The sequence below is a fragment of the Micropterus dolomieu genome, linkage group LG16 (genome assembly GCF_021292245.1).
Source record: "Micropterus dolomieu isolate WLL.071019.BEF.003 ecotype Adirondacks linkage group LG16, ASM2129224v1, whole genome shotgun sequence".
NCBI classification, from domain to species: domain Eukaryota; kingdom Metazoa; phylum Chordata; class Actinopteri; order Centrarchiformes; family Centrarchidae; genus Micropterus; species Micropterus dolomieu.
In genome coordinates, this window is record NC_060165.1 from 10850689 (window position 1) to 10873790 (window position 23102).

The 23102-nt window shown below is 43.0% G+C and overlaps 1 protein-coding gene across 4 annotated transcripts in view; it reads left to right on the plus strand.

The window, feature by feature from the left end:
• The window catches only part of foxp2 (forkhead box P2), a 104224-nt gene that overhangs the window by 69041 nt on the left and 12081 nt on the right, over positions 1 to 23102 (plus strand). For 3 of the 4 annotated variants that reach the window (XM_046072069.1, XM_046072068.1, XM_046072067.1), the window contains 11 exons: positions 205 to 394; positions 1653 to 1938; positions 3599 to 3703; positions 9798 to 9885; positions 11549 to 11632; positions 15694 to 15904; positions 16778 to 16881; positions 17045 to 17146; positions 19567 to 19688; positions 19902 to 19971; positions 20917 to 21262. In XM_046072069.1, the coding sequence (XP_045928025.1) occupies positions 205 to 394; positions 1653 to 1938; positions 3599 to 3703; positions 9798 to 9885; positions 11549 to 11632; positions 15694 to 15904; positions 16778 to 16881; positions 17045 to 17146; positions 19567 to 19688; positions 19902 to 19971; positions 20917 to 21228 (1674 nt within the window). In that variant the 3' untranslated portion in view covers positions 21229 to 21262. Of the gene's footprint in view, positions 1 to 204; positions 395 to 1652; positions 1939 to 3598; positions 3704 to 9797; positions 9886 to 11548; positions 11633 to 15693; positions 15905 to 16777; positions 16882 to 17044; positions 17147 to 19566; positions 19689 to 19901; positions 19972 to 20916; positions 21263 to 23102 lie in introns of those variants that run through there. The other variant, XM_046072070.1, reaches the window with a different exon arrangement.

Below are 23102 nucleotides of genomic sequence, written 5' to 3' on the forward strand. Positions count from 1 at the left end.
GAGCGTGCAGAGAGACAGAAGAAGAGGCAGAAGAGGTATAGCTAAGGTCACGGCAGAGGCAAGTGAGTGCACACTCTCCATGTGCACTGCACATACACCGCTCCGTCTTCTCTCCCTCTCTCTCAGTTGTTAATTCGTCCGTAATTTTCCCTCCCTCCTCTCCTCTCCGCTCCTCTCTTGCTCCTCTCCTCCTCCTCTCTATAGCAACAGCAGCAGCAGCAGCAGCAGCAGCAGCTGGCCGCCCAGCAGCTCGTCTTCCAGCAGCAGCTCCTGCAGATGCAGCAGCTCCAGCAGCAGCAGCACCTGCTCAACATGCAGCGGCAGGGCCTGCTATCGCTGCCCGGGCCCGCTCCCGGCCAAGCTGCCCTGCCCGGACAAACCCTGCCCCAGCCAGGTAAGAGGAGGACCGGAGGAGGGGGAGGAGAGGAGAGGCGGTGGGAGGAAGTGGAAAAAGGGGATGTTGCTGTGTGGATCTTGAGCACGTGACTTGCAACAGTGGTGGTCACATGCTTCCTGTGTTTTGTCTGCAGGTGTAAGTGTGTGCTTTTGTCACTGTCATTGTCCCGTCCTGCTGTCAGATTTCCATCTTACATCTCCAAACCTGTCTGTCCCAGTCCTCTTCTGTCTTTCCATCCTGCCTGTCTTTTGTTTTTCTCATTGGTATGCACCTGTGCCCCCCCTGCGTTATCTCTAAGTATGTCTGTCTGTCTGCCTTCCCCTCATTGGTATGCTCTTCTGCCATCCACTTTGTCCCTAACTCTCACCATGATCATTTTGTTTATATTCCCATTCTTTCTCTCTTCTTGTCTGATTGTGTCTTTTTTTGTGTCTACCTCTGTTTCTCTCTCTCAGCTCTGCTCTGCCTATGTTTGTGTCTGTTGTTTTTCCATCTCTGTTTCTATTCCCCCGCTCCCCAACCTCCCCTCCTTCCTTACCCAGTTGTTGTTGTTATTGTTGTTTACTGCCTTTACTGAGAGCCAGGGAGAGGAGAAAGAGAAGAATAAAAAGGACAGAGTGAGGAGACCAGGCTCCATTTTCTAATCCTGAGCCAAGTAAACACCTATGTTTGTTGTTTACCACCAAAATGGCGGAAGACAGAAAACAACAGGCAGGGAGATGTAAGAAAGAAATCAAAGGAGTGAATATTGCCTAATTAGCTGCCAAGCTGAAAACAAGCAGTGGACAAAGCTTGTTTATCTCAGATGGAACCTGCTCACATTAACTGTAATCAATGTTTTATAGTTCTTCCTCATTGAAAACACACAAATCTGAGGACTGAGGACTACATGAGTGATCTGTTAACAGGTTAAAATAAGTATCCAACTCAGCAGAGAGTAAGAAAAAAAACATACTTTGGTTTTATTGATCAGTACAGTATGTGTTCACACTCAGGTCTGCAGTGAAGCAGCACAGGATGATAGTCACTCACTGAGGGGAAGGCCTTGAGTTATGCCGCTTTATATAAATCTTCTGGCTGTGGGGGCTTGCAGAGTTAGGGCTTCAGTTTTTGTTTCAGACCGGATACTAGGATTTGCATTTAGTTGAGCAGTGTAATGTGTATATATTAACCTTAATTGTCCCTTCTCTTGCTTCCCCCGCTCTCCTCTCTCTTTGTTTCCCTGTCTTTTCTCTTTTTCCCTTGGTTTCTCTAGCTGGCCTGAGCCCAGCAGAGCTCCAGCAGTTGTGGAAGGATGTGACCGGAGGCGGCGGTCACGGCATGGAGGACAACGGCATCAAACACAACAGCAGCAGCACTGGCAACGGCGGGGGTGGCGGTGGTTTAGACCTCTCCACCAACAACTCTTCTTCAACTACCTCCTCCTCCAATCCCGCCAAAGCATCGCCGCCCATCTCTCACCATTCCATCGCCAACGGACAGTCCCCCGTCCTCAACCACAGAAGAGAGAGGGAAAGGGAACGCGAAAGGGAGCGAGAGAGGTAAAGTAATAGAAATGTCACCCGCCCACCTTTGATGGAAAAAAAGGCACAGAAGATGAGAAGTTTACAGCGGCATGTTTGCTACCCCTCACACAAGCTTGTTGTTTTTGTGCCACGATTCAATGTAGGAACACATCAGACCTCCTCACTCCCATCCAGAGTATTTGTCCTCGTTTTAAACAACAGTATTGTTACAAGGGGGAAACATGATGTTTTGTTTATTTGTTCAATACTTTATTAGTGCCTTGGTAATATTCACAAAGTAAGAGCCTTGTTCTCTCAGGGGACCACGTGTGCCATTGAACGCACTTAGCTTGCACACAGATCATCAAAAGCAGGGAGAGGAAGCCATGCAGGCGGGCACATTTACAACAAGCCTCTCTGGCAGACAAGACAGGGTAACCTCCTTGTACATTAAGTATTTAGTGCTTTCTCTCTTTTTGTTCTCTTTTGAAAATTACCTTCCTTGCTTGCTTGTCATGTAAACAGAATATGTGATGCCTTGAGTGGCGTTTCCAGGATGTTTATCCTTGTGATGGCGTCTTTTATAAATGCACCTAGCACCAAAACACTGACTGTTCACATATCTGCCTATCTGGCCCATGCATTATTCAAAGGCTTTTCTTGGGCGATATTATAATAAGGACTTAGGGTAGCATTGTGTGTGTGTGTGGGTGTGTGTGTGTGTGTGTGTGGGTGTGGGTGTGGGTTTGTGGATGCTCGGTAGAGACTCACACTGGAGGTGGAAGTGCTGTGTAATTGGTTTAAAGTAGATGCTATCTCTCCAGTACCACTAAAAGGAGGCTTGAAAAAGATACCTTTAGAAGACAGAGAGAAAGAGAGAGGTAGCGAGGGAATGAGAAGAGAAGCAAGAAAGGGGGGGAAAAAGACTTTTTATCTGCCTGTGTCCCGAGGGGTGTGTGGTGTCTCATAATGATCGAACAAGGAGTATTGTCAGGAGCACTGCTTACTAACATGCCACAGATCGATGTGGGGAAAGCCCCTCTGTAAAACACAGTGTGAGCTCTGCCAGCACTAACACACACACATACACACACACACACACACATACACACATACATTTTCATGGGCCACACACATAGGCATGCATGCTCCTAGTCATCGACCACACACATACATGCACAGGCATAACCCAGAAGCAGACAAACACACGCGTACGCAACACGCTCTCATTCACATTTTCACACACAGACAGACGCACACACCAGTGCCAAGCCTAAAGGTTAAACTGTCATCTTTAATAGGATGTGCTGTCTAGGCAGGGTCGTAACTTATTTGGGTGCCATTTGAAAAACGCCAGAGCACCCCTGCTCCCCTTGTCCTCAAAGAACATAAGTTACACAGAGTATTAATCTCCTGATGAAAATTATATGGCTGTCTGGATTTTTAATGTTTACTTGAAAGCGTCCACCCCTCCTCCCCATAATAGCTTTACAGGATGGGATGGTGGCTGCGGTAGAGACAAAGGTACAGCTCATTCTAGATTTCCATTGGGGGGATGTTGGCTGAACTCAGGCAGTAGTCTGCACTGTCTCTAAGTTGATGCAGTTGCATATTGTGATTTATTTAAATTGATTTGAGATGAGCACTTAGTTTTAATAGTTAGTTTTCTGTCTCTTTTTTTTTGCTCTATCTTCAGTTCACTACATGAAGAAAGTGGAGGGAGCCACCCCTTGTACGGTCACGGTGTGTGTAAATGGCCCGGCTGTGAGAACATCTGCGAGGACTTCGGACAGTTTTTGAAGTAAGAACATGCTCAATGACACAGATGTTAAACCTCACCTCTGCCTGTTAACACCATGTGGGATACTGTATGTCCGCACAAAGAATATCTATTTTATTGTGAAACACACAAAATTTATTCCCTGCGCCACCGCACCTCCTTCCTGTGGGTACAGAGGGCCCTAACAAAGAAAACATCACTGCCTTTCAAAGAGCACATTTTGACCTTCCAGACAGCCAGTTGACAGGGTTCTGCTTTAGCAGCACAGGATTCAAACCAACTCTGATCCATAACAAATCTCGTTCCTGGCATGGAAGGGCCTGATAGGTTTGTGAAAAAGCGTCAAAAGCTAATGACAACTTGCTCGGCCGCACACTTACCTCCACAACAAAGGCCCCCATTCACTGTTGTCATGGTGCAGGCGCCAGAGCGAATGAACTCTTCATGCTCCATCAACAATTTAGTTAATTAGCTCATTTGTAATTGGCCGGCTTTGTTGCCAGGATGTTAGTGGGGGGACATCAAAGGAAGAAGGTGTTTGCGGCACTGCCGATTACAGGTTATCACATTGCCACTCACTGAGAGTCTCTCTCTCTCTCTCACTATCACTCTTTTCCTGGCTCCCTGCTCTCACACAGAGAAGAAAAGAAAGGGAAAGCTTTAATTTGAATATTCTAATTAGATTTGTAATTAACTGTGAAATAACGATCTGGTGAGTTTTTCACGGGCTGTAAATGTCCATGTGAATTCGCATAAACTCTTCAAATCAGGGCATTGTTCCGGCGTATTTTCCAAATTATGCATTTCTATACAGTAGTGACCGTAATAAGTTGCAAAAAGCTTAGAAATTTACTCATACAAGAAACTAGTCCACTCATGGGGAGTGCTGTACGATTTAGGTCAGGCTTTTACTAATTATACAGCAGTTTGTGAACTAGAGCTAAAAGGTGTATCTGTGAAATGAAATGACTAATAAACATAGTGTTTACCAGTCTTTGAAAGAGACAGCCAGACATGACATTAAGCTGGATTTTCACACTCCATCAGCACATACAATAGACTCAAAGAAACATAATTGACAGCAATGGATTTAGATATATCAGAGGTGAATATATATTACAAGTATAGCCTGACAAGTGTGTTTGCTTATCCCCTGTGGAAAATGTGCCACATACATGTCAGTGTCAATATCGGTTTTCTAGAGCAGACACAGCACATCCGTAGGCATTATCTAGTATAATTTTAGAATGCAATGCTTATGAAAACCCAGTTTGCTGTGTGCCATGCGTTGTCTAACATGGACTACAAAATCGTCTACCAGGTAGAGGAGTTTGCCTTGCAGCTTGGGAACAAATGTGTGTGTGAGCAGGCAAGCCTGTATCGGATTAGCAGGTTTCCTGATATCTTGTCCTATCACCTCAGTACACTTACTTAAAGAAGACATCAGTCTGTCCCCCTGCACTGTACGCTCTGTTCACACGCAAACAAAACTTAAGTCTGTGTGCTCTAAGGATACTGTGTCTAGGTAGCTTAGCTGGTTATTTGGGTGAGGGGCAGAGATGCTCTGTAGAAAGCAATGTGCCTGTGAATCCGGTAAGCTGGTAAGTCAATGCAAAAGGATGCATGGTTGCGAAGACAAACTGAGAGAGCGTGAAAGACAGACGGAGAGAGAACAGGTAGCTTTCCGACTTGAAAGTGAGAACACAGGTTGGCAGACAGTTTTGTAAGAATGCTTGCCAGAACATTGGCTGCTACAAAACAGAACATTGTCTTGCTTCAGCCCTTCACACACACACACACACACACACACACACACACACACACACACATATCCCTGCAAGTCAGAGGCTGGCTCTATACTGTAACCCAGCCAGCACATGAAAACAGACACCAACAAAGAAGGCAGACTCGTCATCAGAACAAAGATGGCTGCTCGGTGGCGTGCCTTGGAGCAGTGATTGTCTGTGTCAGAGGGAGTCCTTTTATGTTTCTGGAGATGCCACTCGGCTACATACACACACGAAGTGCACGTGCACACACAAACACAGGCACAGTTTAAACGGGGTTACATAAAGCGCTTGTCAGATTTAGATGACAGTTAAGATTGTGGTAGTTGGTGGGTTACGTGTGCGGGGAGAGAGGGTGGGGGGCAAGTCAGAGCTGGCGTCTCGTAGCTCGCTGCAGGAGCTCAGCTCGGCGGCGGTGACACGTTTAGTCATCTATTGTTTTGTTGCATGAAGAAACTTGTCAAGATCAGCATTTAATAGCTCTTCAGTGTGCTTTTAAGCGTTATCACCTGGAAAAGGTAGCCGCGAGGTGGCTGGCACCCTGAATTAGCTCTCTGAAGTTCAAAATGAAATAATATTGCTAGGGATGTTTCTTAAGTGGTGGGTGTTGGGGTTTGTGTGTGTGTGTGTGTGTGTGTGTGTGTGTTAGTTACATGAGGAAGACACATTAATACTAATAGTGCATGTGCTGGATCTATTTTTGTGGGGAGCCTTGATGGTAAACATAAATAATAGCAAATGCAATAAATGCTTGAACATTTAGTCACTTCACATGTATAATTTGTATAGTTGTAAAAAGACATATTTGTACGTACAAAACACCCTTCTTAGTATAGCGGTCTATACAAAAACTAACTGATTTAAATCACTCCTGACTTCACACTTCTCTCAGCTTAAATAACAACAACAACATGATTATCAAATCCAGTTTGATGTTTTCTCATTATATACATGTCTTATCCCACCTAGTTTGGCCTTTCACCTGTATCAGTGTCCTCCCACCTCAATAAGAAAAAAGTCTATCTACACATAAACAGATACTTACTCCCACGCACACACACTTAACTCCTCACCACTTGTCACCACTCTGCTCTCCTTATTACTGGCAGGAAGGCAGGCTCCATGTTAAAATGGCAAGCTCAGCCGCTAACCTGAACGTTGGTGTCTGTAACCCACTGCTAATTAAACCCACAAGGCAGCAGCCAAGTGTCTTCGTCTCTATATAATGTACACACACACACACACGCACACACACACGTACACACACACGCACACGCACACACACACGCACGCACACACACACACACACACACACACACACACACACTCTATGGAGGCAGGCAGGCAGGCCCCCGGCCCCTGGATAGCTGAGCTCCCCTCTACCCCTCCACATGTCTGCTGCACTGTGACAAGACCTTTAAAACGGAGGGCATTACTTATGCGCCACCACCATGGGGAGGGTGTGTGTGTGTGTGTGTGTGTGTATGTATGTATGTATGTATGTGTGTATATATGCATGCTTGTGTATATATATTCTTGTTTATGCACGTTAGTAGGTGTACAGTATGTGTGTAGTTACTTTTCTTTGTGTGTGTATACACTAGTTTGACTGAATTAGTGTGGGTGTGTTTGTGTGTCACATGTAGACAGTTAGGGGGCCTAACTTGCTGTTCTCTGCTGGGCCTTTCTGGCCCCTGATAATACACACAGACAATTAGCAGAAATGGTTCATCCATATATGCTGGCTTGAGTAGATTTATTATTGGGCCCTTAGTGGACGTTGATGGCCTATACATATTCATATACACAGCTGTGGGGGAAAACCTTTGAGATGTTTATTTCCCTTCTCTTCAAAAGAAGAGCGAAACTGCAGTATCCAATAAAAAAAGAAATCTTTATCTGGGGTTTGAAAAAAAGCCCAGGCTGTGTCTCACCTCTCCCTCCCCCTCCCCCTCTATTTATCAGTCTCTTTGTCTCTTTATTTGCTCTGATTTCTCTACCTTTGCTACATCTCTCAATCTCCATCTCGCTCCTTTCTTCCCTGTTCTCACAAGGCCTTCATCACAAGAGTAATTCCCTCTTCAAGGCAGAAATCAATGTTCCTCTAAAATGAGGCATGAACAGTAAACATAAACAGTAGCCAGCCAGGCCTGACAGGGAGCCGGGTATCCTCCACCTCTATGTTTAAAAGATTACACCTGGATGCTACAGTTAAGATGAGTCACTTTGACTCAGTTTTTTTCCCTCCATATTAATGTTGTTCTTATATTTTCACCTATAAATTATTTAGATGTCTTTATAATTAAAGGCAACCAAAAGACTTACAGGAATTACAGAAGACAGACAGGAGAGAAACACAAAGTATTTCTTTCAGTACTTCATGTCAGTAAATAATGTGTTCTTTCATTGTTTTCTGTCCGCCCATCAGTGGCCCCCTTCCTCTTCCTTTTTTTGTGTGGCGTTATTAATGCACAGTAGGACATGCTGCCATTTGAATATTTCATAAATGCATGCAGTAATCTGCCTGTAATCACCTTGATAACTGGCCAGCAGTGGAAGGTGTAAGTGTGTGTGCAGGAAAAGAACTGGCTGGAGGGCGGTTCGAGAGGCCTCAGCACACGCAAACACACACACACACACACGCGCATTGATAAAATAAAATAAAAACAAGCTGCTTGTCGATGAAAGGCAAACTTAAGAAAGATTTTTTCCCCCTCTCTTGTTTTGTAATGAGGTATCTTCAGGGACAGCGAGCAGGCCGCTCTGTGCTTTTGAAGCAGCTGTAATTCATGACACACGCCATACATCAAGTGCATAAGATAGCATTATGGGCAGTGAAATGAAAAGGGTATTTGCAACATTAGTTCCCTCATCCTGCGAGGAACGTGATTAAATGATTAATGTAATGCCCCCTTTTTGCATGCACATTCTGAAACAGCAATTAGGCACAGGGCTGGAGAAATCCACCAGTTCGTCCCTCCCCTCTCTGCCGCTATCCCTCATCCATCCCACTACCCACCCCTCCTGTTTTAATACTACCTCATCCTTGATTTATAATAAAAAAAATTCTGCGCATTAGACCTGAAATGGTTACAAAAGTATAAGCAGGGATGAGATGGAATGGTTTTAAATGTGTGCAGTGTAATTGAAAGGTACAGAGCTATTGTGATTACAAATGTTCTATTCAGCTTTTGATTGGCAGGCCAAGGGAAGCCGGCTCAATGAGTTCTTGTTTTGCACATTGCAGATAAACAAGAAGTTAGGGAAGATAATACAGGAATATGTGGTGGGAGTGTATATTTCGGGGCGTTCGTGTATGAGTGTGTGTTTGCATGCATGCACTTTTTGTGTGCCAATCAGTGTTTGTGCAAGTTCATGATAATGTATGTGTGAGAGTGTGTATGTGTGTGTTCTTAGAAAAAATGAAACCCGAGAGAGAGATTTTGTACTCCTTCTAATGCACTGGAGGCAGTGCTGTAAATGATCATTGAAGGGTCTGCAAGCTAACCTATAATTACTGGAGATAAAGTGGCAGCTCTGGCATTTCATAAGCATGCCTCCTCAAAGCTTGCTTTGTGAGTTTGTCACCAATGATCATTTAGATAGTGGCTCATTACCCAGCATCACAACACTTTAGAAACTCCTTTTCTCCCCATATTTGTGTGCGTTTGTCTGCGTATGTGTGCTTTACCAGGAATAAAGGTCTATCTTAATGGTGAGGCTCTTTTGTGTCCTACAGACGAAATCCAATCAAGACAAAAACCCTCATTGACTGTTATGGCTGTCTGGCTGCCTTTTTCTTCTAATGAGGCGAACACACCAGATACATTTAATATGTCTGCTGCCGGATAATGCACCTTCAGCTGAAGAGCCTTTGTGTGTCAAATGTTGCTGGTGTTAAATTGTGTGTATTGTTTTCTGTAAACGAAGGAGACAAAGCCGTTCTGCTGGGCTAGCATCTTTTATTCTCTGTAGAAAGCAGCGCGCCGGGTGGCACTGAAGTTAGCCATCTAAACTGACACAGGCCTATTGTCATGTTAAACATGGCACCACACACCTTCATGTTATTTCTAATTACCTCATTTCAGAGTGGAACAATGGTTCCTAACAGGATCCTATAGATAATTGTCCCAATATAGAAATATTATCATTTAAACAAAACAGTGGTGAAGTTGATATTGTAATTATCATCCTCCACAATAATGATCATGGTGAAAATGAATATAATGGGTTGTCTTCTGCTAGCTTAGACATATTTGATAGATTTTAAAGTTGGTGTATAACATCTCTCTGTCTCTCTGTCTGTCTGTCCCTCCCTCCACCTCCAGGCACCTGAACAGTGAACATGCCCTCGACGATCGGAGCACGGCCCAGTGTAGAGTCCAAATGCAAGTTGTACAGCAGCTGGAAATACAAGTAAGTTTCCTCTAGTGCAGAGTTGGAACAAAGCTATATGTATTGTTAAATTTTCCCATTGTCACATTTTACTATAGTGAACTTTCTCATTGAAGTGACTAATCATCCAGCCAAAACTTTATTTTTTGAAAGTTGTATGAGAGAAAGGCCATACTGTGGTCTGCTTAATACTTCTACACAAGCAGGACCTGCTGAATTCAACAAAGCCACTAAACAAAGGAATCCTCAGGCCTTACAACGAAAGCCATTATGGCTGTTTTAATTGAATTAAGCGTGTGCTTTATTTTCTCTGCTTTTCTTTTTTTTTTTCTCTTTTTCTTTCCAATTAATAGCGAGCGCATCTCTCCCGGTCTGCTGTGTTAATTAACTGCACTTTGCACCTGAAGAAAGCTCAAAAGGAGGGAACTATTTTCAGTAGGTGGAGCGTGACCTTATTAAGAAGTCATGCTGGCTAGATAATGAGAGCGCTGATTGAGCAACATTATTACTCAGCACTGCCGACAACCAGTCCTCTTCCTTTAGAAGCAAATAGATATGTATGTTTAAACTAGGCTCAAACAAAGTGCCAGCTGGAAAAATTCAGTCTGCCAGTTGAAACCAGGCCATCGTGCTTTGCACAGCAGCGTATTTTAGGTCAGAGCTCCATATATAAAGTAATGATTGTTGAAATGGGATCAATACTTGAAAATGTTAAGAATATGATGGCAAAAGTGTAGCATGAACATTATAAAGATATCCAGCTGTAACTTGTTGGGAAGGGGGGGTGTTAAAAGTCAATAAATTTTGTTGGTATGTAAAAATTAAAATAAAGTAGAAGAAAGGATTTATATTATTTCATTTTCTGTGTTTTGTTTTTCATTGAAACACAACGATATTGAAGCTTTCGCTACTGTGTGACCAATTACAGTGGTGCACTTGTGTTTTCTGTCCTGTGTTGTCTCTTCTCTTTTCTTCCTTATCTTTCGTTCCTTACTCCCACCATCCCTTTCTTTTTTTTTCCACGAGAGCCGTCACTAGTAATGAGGCCCAGCTCTGTGTATGTGTGTGTGTGTGTGTGTGTGCGCACGCCTACTTGCTTGTCTGTTTCTGTGTGTGTGTGTGTGTGTGTGTGTGTGTGTGTGTATTAAGGGTGTGAGGTGGGGGGGGGGGTGAGCCCTTCACATGGTCTAGTCCCTGTCACTCCCTGTGAATTAGATTGATGATAGGCGATGGCTGGGGCCACTAACTGGACCGGGGAGGCGGGGCCACCTGGCACCCTGTTTGTAAGACCCCTTCACCTCTCAGCAGCTGCTGGCTGCGCTCCATCCCCCTAACAGTGTCCACAGGACTTTGAGCAGACACTCAGGACCACCTAATTTATGGCCCAACTAGCTTGTTACTGTCAGAGCTTCACTGACCTAAATTTTGCTATTGACAAAAAGATGAAATGCTATTTGTTTTGCCTGACCTGTCTGCACCCTCTCCCCTCCCCAAGCCTCTCATATTCTCCTTACATCACCAGCAGAACTGTTTGGTTTATATCACACCTTTTCTTTCCTTCTTTCTTCTCACTCTACCTCCCCAATCGTGTGTCTCATATTCTTTATTCTCATCCTTTTCTCCTCTCCTCTCCTCTCCTCTTTAATCTACTCTAATGTACTCTCTTCTTCTTCTCTCTTAACAGCTTTCTAAAGAACGTGAGCGTCTTCAGGCGATGATGGCCCACTTGCACATGCGGCCCTCGGAACCCAAGTCATCTCCCAAACCAGTGAGTGCATATTGCTCTGGCTACCCTAAACAAGCTTGGCCATGAATGAGGCCCCACACACAGAAAATGAACAGTTTAACCACCCAGCAGTTTTGAGAGTGAGTGACAGAAGATGAAAGGGGGAATGGGATTTGTAATACCAAGTTACATCTGCTCCTTATCAGGTATTGTGCGCAGTAAGAGGACAATAGAGTTTGGAAGTGTATTAGATGGCAGAGTGGTGGAGTCTTTGGCTAAAATGCAGGGTCATTTCTTTGTGATAGATATAATAGCCAAAACAACCTGTTGGCTGCTGATGACTGTTTGGCTCGGTGGCCGCAGCAGCACTCAAAAGTGGAATGAGAGAGGAGAAGGTATGTCATTTTGACAACAAACACCTGAAAATTACAGCTGCGTGGTGAAGATGGTGTGATGTTGACATAAATACCCACAGTGCTGCTGAAATTGGTTACAGAAGGGGGGGGGGGGGAAGCCAAAATGGATGAAAGGGGGTCACTGAAGAAGGAAAATGATGTCATGCTACATTTTCTTTCTCTTACCTTTTTACTTTTAGATTGGATGATTATAAATGCATTGCTCCCAACCAGAATTTGAATTTAACATTAAGATGATACATTTTTGCAAAAACATTATTTCCTTTCCAGTTTTGAAATATTTGAGAGCAAAACATTGTTAGTGTGTTTCTGCTGCTTAGTAAGTGCCTGCTTTCAATAGAATAATTTTCCTCATCACCTCTCATCATAGAATGTAGATAATCACAAGATAGCATAATTATCCCATAATTCCATCAGGAATCAAACTCCTTTTTATTATTCAATATCTCTCTCTCTCTCTCTCTCTCTCTCTCTCTCTCTCTCTCTCTCTCTCTCTCTCTCTCTGTGTAGCTTTTTTTTAATCTTCAAAACTCCAGCAGCCTGGTTCCATCTCGTCCAATAAAGAATTTGCAGCCTATAATCCATGCCTGAATATGAATGAATGATGCTAATGAAGTATTGCATTACATAAAGCACACATGAAAGAGCAGCTAATTGCATTTGATGGTGGGGGCAATTCAGACAGAATTCTTAAACGAACAGTTAAGTCCTCAGTTTTAAGGCTCCCCCATTTTTTTTAAGGGGAGTTGAGATGAAGAGTTGATGTGTAGAATAACGTGTGTGTGTGTGTGTGTGTGTGTGTGTGTTTGTGTCCTCTGTGCAACAGTGAATAGACATAACAATAGCGAGATGGTTGGTGGATTTCAAATGGCAGCATGGATTTACATCCAGTAGTATCACCGGTGCAGGATAGAAACAGAGACATTTGATAAATATGAATAGTCTGTGTTAGCCTATCAGGGCTGAAAATAAGTCCTATTTTTTCATTAGTGAAGTCCATGAACAGCCAAAGCCAGACGAATACAAGACACCGGTGCGCTGTCTCCAATATGACCCCATTTATTCCCTGAATTGCACTTCATTAAATGCTACCTTTTGGCCATGCCATGGATGGATGAGAATCAAAGTTAGCAAGGCTGCAAGTTCTGAATAATAAGATCTCTCTCTCTCTCTCTCTTTCTCTCTCTCCCCCACTCACCCGGCCTTAAGTGTATATTCAGATGAGGGAGAGGTGACAAGAAGTGCTCCCTCCTCTCTCATCCCTCCATCCTCCGTTTTGACTGTAATCAATTCTATTTTTTAAAATGCTGCGCTTCTTGCTGTGTCTCATAGGTGGAGAGGTGGCAAAAAGGACAGGATATTGCGTTTTAACATTATAAATATACATGCCTACACGTAAACATGACGACTGTACTGTATGTGGGTGTTTATCAAATTGCCTTTTGAAGAAAATGCAGTTGGTATATAACAGTTCAGTGTCTGATTTGTGCACATGCGCACTTTACATTCTTCCATGACTCACTACTGGTAGAGAAATTAATTAATATTTGGATTTTAGTGGTAGTATGTTTTGCGTTTGTCAGTCAGATAGAACAAAAAAACTTTTAAAAATATTTTAAAATTTTGATTTTACTTAGATATTTCTGAGAATTATCTGTATATAATCAATCAGACCTAATGATACAGATGTATATGTAGATGTATATACTTTCCATAAACCCCCAACCCCATTCTCATTCTCTGTACTCAGCAGAGGCCTGAATATGCAACCTGCTTTTGTCCCAGCCTCTTGCTGTAGCAGCTCATTACAGCTAAGTGGGCATATAATTATCATCCGAAAACCCCTACATCCACTGGAGTCTCTCAAACTTGACATTTTATCGTATTTATCAACACACGCCACAAATGACCGCTGATACCTTCTCCTCAGCCTTGCTCCTCCATCTCTCAATGCCTTCGGCCCCCATTCCCTTACATCTTTCAAGTCGATTTTAATTCAAACCCCTCGCAAAGGATGCATTCCACTTGTAGACTCACAATTAAGGCAATTTGGTTTGAATATGTAACGATGTCATTACCATTCCAACTAAATTAGCGCAGAGACTAAAAGGTCAGTTAGGAATTTTCCAGTCGGTTAGAGCCTCTCACATGAGATTTGGGAAGCAAACGCAAAAGTGGTGGAAAAGCCGGACGATTAGCGAGCACAGTTGGCATTCGTGCCAGAGGTGACTAACACTCTCTGGTCCCTAAAGTTGAAGGAGTGGGGGGACAAAGATGGAGTGAATGTGAGTGCGTCTGGAGTCATCATAACTGTCCATGCAAGTGTCTTTTCAACATTAAGCTGAGAAAGAATATGAACTTCTGCTATATACAAGTGGCACCGGATTACGGGCGGTAAATTAACATTAACTGCAGTCATTCATGGAGTAATAATGACTTCAAGTTGGGTTGATGATTATGTACGTTCTGTGATCAAAGTGTCCATCCACAAATTGATTTAGACTACAGTCTGTCTATCACGTGAGGCTATTAGTGTCAAGATTCATTAATGCTTGCTTTCCATGTACCGCAATTTTAGTTTGCATTGATAACTATCTGTCATAACCTTTTTGACACTGAAGTAGTGACCCAGGAGTTTTTCTGGTTGATGATGAAGTGAGTCCACATAAATCCAGGTCTGTCCGGGCTTTGGTATAAAATGGGGGCATGAGTTCCTAATACTATTGTGTTAGTGTTCAGATATAGTTATCTTAACTCATAGAAACTATTTCACTCTACGTATTTGTCTGGGTCTCTATCCCTCTCAGCCATAAGATCTTCTTGATCACAAAAATGCTGATGACTGGAGAGCATGACCAAAAAATGGCGACAAAATGATGACAACATATTCTATTGAATGTCAATGGATGCCAGCACAATGCTATGAGACATCATAGAAGCAGACAGCAACAACTTGGTATTTATGATGAGTCAGTATGAGTCTTGGATGAATGGTCAGTCACCTGGGTTTATCCAGGGGGGTTAATACTTTCTCTTATTACATAATCCACTCATTGGTTCCAATTATAATAGCATTGCTGCATTTTCGGCTGGGGTGGCTTTGAGATGCTGCCAATATATGTTACATTAGGGTCACAGTAGTGCTACAGTCACTATAGTAACTTTGGTTCACCCTATCATAACAAAGTGGAACGTAATGTTATGAGTAGGGTTATGGGTCTGGACAAGAGTCAGACAGCCCATGTTGACCTGTTCACACCAACAGCAAACAAGGTTTTACCTCATTGCTTCAGTGTAAAAGGATTATGGGTGGATGTAGTGTGGGAGACGGAGAAGGAGGGGGGGTGGGAGTGATAAATAAAGAGATAAAGAGAGATGGGGCCGGGATAACACGGAGGCTGATCGTTGGATAATCTTGAACAGCGTGCTCTAATTAGAATTCTTATGATACAATTTGGTGGTTGTAATTAGTGGAGATGGGCTGGCTCCTCTCCACGAGCCTTGTTAGTGGAAACACAGCTGTGTTAGAGAGGAAGAGAGCAGACACTCGGCTCTGTCAGAGAAACCACAAAATAATGCCTTCCTCTCTCTTTCTCTTTTTCTCTCCCTCTCCCCCTCCCTCCCTCTCCATGCCACTCCATGTCTCTTTCCCACTCCCTACCCGCGCTCTATCTTCCTCCACCCCAGCTCAACTTGGTGTCCAGCGTCACCATGTCCAAGAACTTGCCCTCAGCATCGCCCCCCAACTTACCTCAGACACCCACTACGCCCACAGCACCGATCACACCCATGGCCGCCATGCCCCAGGTGCCATCAGTACTGGGAGGAGCAAACGTCCCCAGTATGGGAGCCATGCGCCGCCGCCACTCGGACAAATACTCCATGTCTCTGTCGTCAGGTAGGACCAACTACTCAGCACTGCACGTCACACAGATACACAAATATGTTCGCGCACACACACACACTGATACAAGACACTGGGGTAGTAAATGTCACATGTAGATTCTGTTTCTGAATTGTCACTGTTTTGAAGGATTCAAATTCTGAATCAGAATTTGTTGACTTGAACACAGATTATTTTTCCTTTCAAACTGAATTTCTGTTCATATTTAATGGCATTTTAATGTTGAAATTGCTAATTACATGTGCTACCCCAACCCTGAGTACTGCAGAACTAATAATGCTCCACATATAATGGTGTTCCGGTATTTTTTTTAACACAGACAGTAATGCATGTGCACACACACAACCACAGAGGCTTGTTGGTCTTGCTGATGTGTGATGACTGGTGGGTTTATAAAAGCAATCCCGTGTTTAATCACTCTATATGTAAATAGACAAGAACTTCCTCTGTGCATAAATATTACATGAATGTTAATTAAGTTCAAATAATGGTGAAAAAATACAATATTTATTACATTAAGACATTCCATGTATTAAGCTTTGCATTTTAAACGGTCCGTCTTTGATGTTTATATTTACTCTCTCTGTGTTTAGTGTGAAGACACATAAATTATTCAGCTGCACCCTAACTAACTACACGGATCTCATTTTATGGATGTATTAGTGTTTAAGATCTCTCACGAGAGAGATTAATTAAAAATGCATTTTGTTAGACATGGAAAATGCTGATTTGATGTGCCCCTTCTAACCCCCCCACCCCACCCTCTCTTTCTCCCCACCTCTCCCCTTTCTTTCTCCCCCCTTTTAATTTGATGAAACCTTGAGTAAATTCAATACCTAAAGGAATAAAATTTACCAATTATTTCAGGTGGTGACACAGTATTTATTTTTCCAGAGATCGCCCCAAACTACGAGTTTTATAAGAACGCAGATGTCAGACCGCCATTTACTTATGCAACCCTCATAAGACAGGTGAGTGGGAAATAAATTAACTTTGCCTGATTAGATTAAAATTAATTGCTGCATGAATCATGGCAGCTCTCTCTCTCTCAATGCGTGTGTGTGTGTGTGTGTGTGTGTATCAGTTACGTGGTCTCCCGTTAGTAAACCATTATTTGATGTCATCTCATTTCAGGCTATCATGGACTCTGCCGACATGCAGTTAACGCTTAATGAAATCTACAGCTGGTTCACACGCACATTCGCCTACTTCAGACGCAATGCTGCAACTTGGAAGGTAACCTTGATGACCCCCGCCCATGCAACCCTCCACCTCCAACCCGCTGTGCCCTTTCACTTGCCTTACAGTAAAGACCACTCCTTCCTCTCACTGGAGTCAAAAATAAAACCTCAAGAAAGCATATTATTTACTTAGCCCTGAGCGATTTGTACTCTTGAATAGAGCCCATTCTTCTTCTTATTTATTTTTTCCGCCATTCTGCCTTTTCTGTTTGGAAATGACAGCTGAAAGAATGATTCAGCCTCAAATATCGTTTTCTAATTTGGTGCAATTAATAGCAGAGGCTTGGCGTGGAGAAGAGAGGGCTCTGACGCACTAATTATACAGCAGCCACTCCATCATCAGCACCTTTTGTTAAGAGAGACACCCCACCTCCTACTCCTGCAACCACCTTCTCTCGCATATCATTGGTTAATTAGGAAGAAAGATGGCTGTTTGCCTGTTAACCAGCCCTCAGTCGTGTGAAGGGGCCAGGCCAGAGATGCACGCACACAGGAGCTCACATGTATACGCAAACGCATAAACTGTGTGTAAGAGAGGGGTTAAGGGTGTGTTCATGTGGAACTAAAGCAGAGAAGAAAGTGAGAATTGGCCTGTCATGGAGGGAGCACTCTTTATTTACCCACACAAAAGGGCCCATTTGTATATCTGTCTCGACGACTTTATTGTCCTGCCTGCCTCCACAAAGATGGTAAAAAATGTCTTTCCTGCAGCACATGTTTTTTTTTAACCAGCAGTGTGTCTCCGCACCGATAAAGAAAGCCTCGCTGAGCGTCAGTGTCTTCAGCGTTTTATCCTGTGGCCCCTCCGCATCATTCGTTAGCCGCCTTTAGCCTTTGTGGCTGCACAGAGGACTGGAGGGAAAACTCTACCAACGGCTTATCAGTATGCAAGACATGGCGCAGCACTAGATTTAGTAAAGTGAATTAATTTGGATTTGGGATGCAAATAAGCACATGGGCGTGTGATCACCAATTCAGGAGGGCATGCAAAAAGATCGGTGCCCTTTTCCAGTTTGTTAGGTACAGTACGTGCGGTGTTTTGCTGTCTAACAATGTTATGACAAGATATGTTCTCAGATGTTTTGTGGCTCTTGTTACATTTTTAGCACAAAACAACACAACAACAAGCATATGTACCTTTTTAAATGTTATTTTTTTAATTGTTTCAAACAAATTTCCTTTGTATATAGCAATGATATCCCAATGACATTAGAAATATCTCGTCTCCTACCCAGCACAATAACCAAGGTGATCTATTTACAGCTCCACAGTTCCCTTTGTAAGTATTAGTGGGATGATCAGCGATGGGCTTGTCATTTCATTAACTGAGAAAATTTGTTTGTTTTTTTTTTTTAAAGAAAAGAAAGAAATGAAAGGTAGTTTAATATCTCAGCTCAAAAGAGGAATCTACCCCCCCCACCCCATTTTCCTCTCTCTTTTTCTCTCACCCAGAAGCTTATTAGTTCTAACTATATAGCATGCATAATAAAACTGCTCATTTGCTCATTAATATTAAAATTATCATATTCGGAGCCATGGGCATTAAGATCAATCAAATCCTGGGATTTTCAGGTCAGATGCGAGATCTGCTTATGAGTTTTTTTTTTTCTCGTTTCTTTTTTTCTGAATCCCTTTTTCTTGGAGAAAGAGCAGGACATGCCAAGCTAACGCAGATGATAAATATGAGAGGCAGGGATATTAAAGCCAAGATTATTATTTGTAGAGTCTGATGCATGTTTTAATTATTGTACTATGGTCATATTAAAATAACAGGGATTTTTTTCTATATGGTTTCCTTATTTTGGAATTAATACCTTACTGGTTTCCTGTAAGATATATCCTGTTTTAACTTAAATATAGCTTTGATAATGTATTTCAGAGGTAATTGTGTCGCGTACGCATGTGACATCACATGAAGAATATTTGGACATATAGATGTCAGATACAGTTCACCTTAATCCTCCTAATTCGTGCACACACTCACTCTCAAGCGCATACACACTGACACGAGGGCCTCCTGATGCCATGTCTTTTTTCTTGCAACACTGTCATCTTTAAAGCGATGTGTCCATTAAGAGAAATGCTTTTGTGGAGCAGAAAGGGTTACTGACATCACCATTATCAAGGCCGGCATTACGACTTCTGTCACCACCATAAGCCATTCGCTATGCTGATTACCTCCTTTTAGCCTACTTACTCTGATTGATATGTACTGTGTGCAGGACTTGTAAGAGCATTCGTTCTCACTCAATTTTTACTAATTAAATCAATGGTGCGTGAATGTTAAGAATTTCTTCAAAATGCAAGAAAAAAATCAATTTCCAAGCCTTCCTTTTTTTTCTCTTCTTGATGGCTAATGAATGAATATGATTCGTTTTACCTTATCCTTCTGACCTGTGGGTTATGTCTCTGCAGAACGCTGTTCGCCACAACCTCAGTCTGCACAAGTGCTTTGTGCGTGTGGAGAACGTGAAGGGGGCGGTGTGGACGGTAGATGAGATGGAGTACCAGAAACGCAGGTCGCAGAAGATCACAGGGTACGTCGCCTCTCCTTAGATGTAGATCTAAAGGTCAATGACATCTAGAGGATCAGAGATCAGGATCTTTGTTTATATTCTGTATAGTCTCCCTGCTATGCAATTTGTTCCTTTGATTTGATATATTTTCTATTTAAATGGATAACATTATTACATCCAAAGCAAGTTACAGAGTGAACCAATTTCTTTTTTGTTTCCTTACAATGTATCCAGAAGCCCTTCACTTGTTAAGAACCTGCCCTCCAGTCTTGGCTATGGAACTGCACTAAACGCCAGCTTACAGGTATGAACCAAAAGCCTCAAAGAACCTCAGACTCAACAGCTGCCTGTATATTTGACTGACAGGCAGGGCTACTACCTGACTGATTGACCAATTGAGTGACTGAATGAGTGTGGTTGCTGTGAACAATAGCGCTTCACATTAGTACTCACACTCATAAGAGCAAGTTTTTAGCTCTTTCTCTGCGTGTGTGTTTCTGTATCGCTTCTCTCCTCTCACACCTTCCTCCCTCTATCTTTCTCTCTCCTTCTCCCCCTCTTTTCTGCACACCGTCAGACTCAGAAGGCCACCCTGTGGTCGAATCTGGAAGCAACTCTCCCTCCTTCTTTACGTTCTTTCTCCCTTCTTTGAGCTGTGGCAGCCACCTTAGATTGATAGCTGCATGTGCAAATGCAAGGGCATGTGCATTAATATTTATCTAAGCTGTCATAAATGATTTGGCTTCATAGTGTACGCCGGCGAGGTGCTCATGGCAAAAACTTTAAAAATTTAATCACTGTATATAACTTTAATGCGCAGCAGGCGAAAGTGTCAGGAGTTTTTTATTATTTTGAGGTAAAGTTTTTGGGGGACTTTTTTTAATAGCCACTCTACACAAGGGTATATGAATGGTAGCTGGGGGGAGGTAGTTGTCAGCAAGGTGTCACAGGGGGAAAAACAGCCAACAGAATAAAAAACTTAAGCTTAAGGGAGCTGTGTTTTAATATTTAATATGTTAAATCATTCTCATGCTTCCCCTCTCTTCCTCCATAGACCTTACCTGCTTCATACCCTTTACACTCTTGAACCTATTTACCCCTTTTGATATCACTATGCCCTCATATCTTCCTCCGTGTTCCTCTACCCTCATGTAATGCTTACCACTCCCTACTTGCCTCTTAACAACAACTAATCTTCCAACCAGCACTAATCCTCAATATGTCTTCTCCTTTTACCTCTCTCCTGCAGGCTGCCCTGGCAGAGACCTCCCTGCCTTTGCTGGGGACCCCCGGCCTCTTGAACAGCGGCTCCACAGGCCCGATGGGAGGCAGCTGCCACGGCCTACTGGGCGGAGACCCGTCCGGCCTGATGGGCGGAAGTCCACCCGGACTGTTGGGCGGGAGTCCACCGGGACTGCTGGGTGGCAGCCCCCCAGGTACGCTGAGCGGCAGCCCCCCCAGCCTGATGCAGTCAGCCCACGAGGAGCTCAACGGCTCGCTCGACCACCTGGACACTAACGGACACAGCAGCCCCAGATACTCCCCATCAGTACACATGTAAGTTCTTATAGAATTGCAGAATCCTGAAAAATTACTCTGGCAACCGGTGATGCACCCAATTATTAGGGCTCATTGGTGACTTGTGTTTTTATTAAAAAAATTTAAATCTTTAGTGTTTGTTTTGATTATTTAAAAAAAATGTGTAATACACAAAGATATAAATGTGCAAATACCATAGGCAGGTTGGTAAAAGGTTACAAAAAGTTTGTAGTTTTTTATTATTAATATGTTGAGGGAAAAATGGTAATGGTATTAGTAAAAAAAAAAAAGAAAAAAGCTGCCTTGAAAACGCACCTGAATGGTAATTTAACTGGCCAGTGGTTAGAAAGGCTGCCTCCAACTTCACAGACTCTGAACCCACAGCCATGGAACCCACAAACACCCAACGAAGTGAACTCGTTATCCTTCATCCCAGAATCCCTTCCTACTCGCTCACTGCAGTATTTGAGAGATAATTGTGTCATACACAGACTCGCACATCTCACATTTTTATGAGTTCAAGTACCTACCTGAAAATACCCCACAACCCCCACCCCACTCCTATACTGAAATCACTTTCTGTCCTTATGCCCTTTGTTAGTTTAATTGCCTGATATTTAACCCACAGTACCAGTGTGTTCTTCAGTTTGCCATGACCTGAGGGCAAGGTTCAATTTCCAGCATGTACTGTATCATAAGCATGCTTCTCTTCCTGTCTTCTATGGTAATTTCAATGGCACTGTGCTTTTACCTGAGGTGAGCCTGGCGTTTTGGATAAGTTAGTTTAAAGTCTATAAATAGGCTCTATTACACATTCGTCTTTAATTACATCACTGTCCGCATTATAGGGGTTTAGCTGCTATATTTTATGCAAGACTGTTCCTAATAATATTGAGCCAGTGTAGCATTAATTACTTCTTTTTTTTTTTTTTTAAATCTCTCCTTTTCTCTGTCTCTGTTTTTAATGGAGCTGAGAAAGAAGGAGAGTGTTTTTAAAAATTTATGTGCCAGTTTCAGGAATGTCTGAAACAACCTGAGTCTGATGTGATGCCAGTGATGCCAGTGATGTCACACAGACCTGTGTGACATCACTGGCATCACTAGCATGCAGGGAAACACACACACACACACACACACACATATACATTAACAGGACACATTCTGTTTATCATCCACTGTCCATCAATGCTCATGTTGCAAAGTCAGCCGACATGAGCTAACCAATTCTGTAATGGATAAAGGCTGCACTTAGGCTCCATGCCTCCTCTCTGAGTGTATCTGTGAGAACAGAAGAGCATTTGGTTAGCCCTACCAGACGTCTATACATTAATCTACTTGGACGTGTTTACCCCTCTCTGAAATGGGGTGTTAAGTGGAGCAAATCTGCCCAGCTGTAGAAAGAATCCCAGTGTTACCACTCCCCAAGGTCATTTAATTTTTAGTAACCGGACAGCATTGACTTTCTCTTTCCCTGCCTGCTTTCTCTTCTCTGTGACCACGCCGCCTTGACACCGACATGAGTGGCTATGGAGGATAAGATGCATTCATCCATCCCTCTATCCTTCCATTCCCGCCTGCCTTTACACAGCCACGACAACCTCAAAATGGAAGAAATGTGTTTTTCATGACTGGCTTTTCCAGGATGTTGTTTTAAATAATGGAGTGGCTTGTAGCACTAAACTAAATAGTACATCACCTTGAAGGCCTTTCTCAGGAAAGGACTCCTCAGTGCAACCAAGTCAATCCAACAATTAGACAAACCTCTCCCTCCCCTCAATGCCTAAAGGTTAATGCTATCTGCTTAACCACAAACCAGATCGCCCCAGGCCATGCTGGGTGTGTGTGTGTGTGTGTGTGTGTGTGTGTGTGTGTGTGCAACTGTTTGCACTTGTGTAT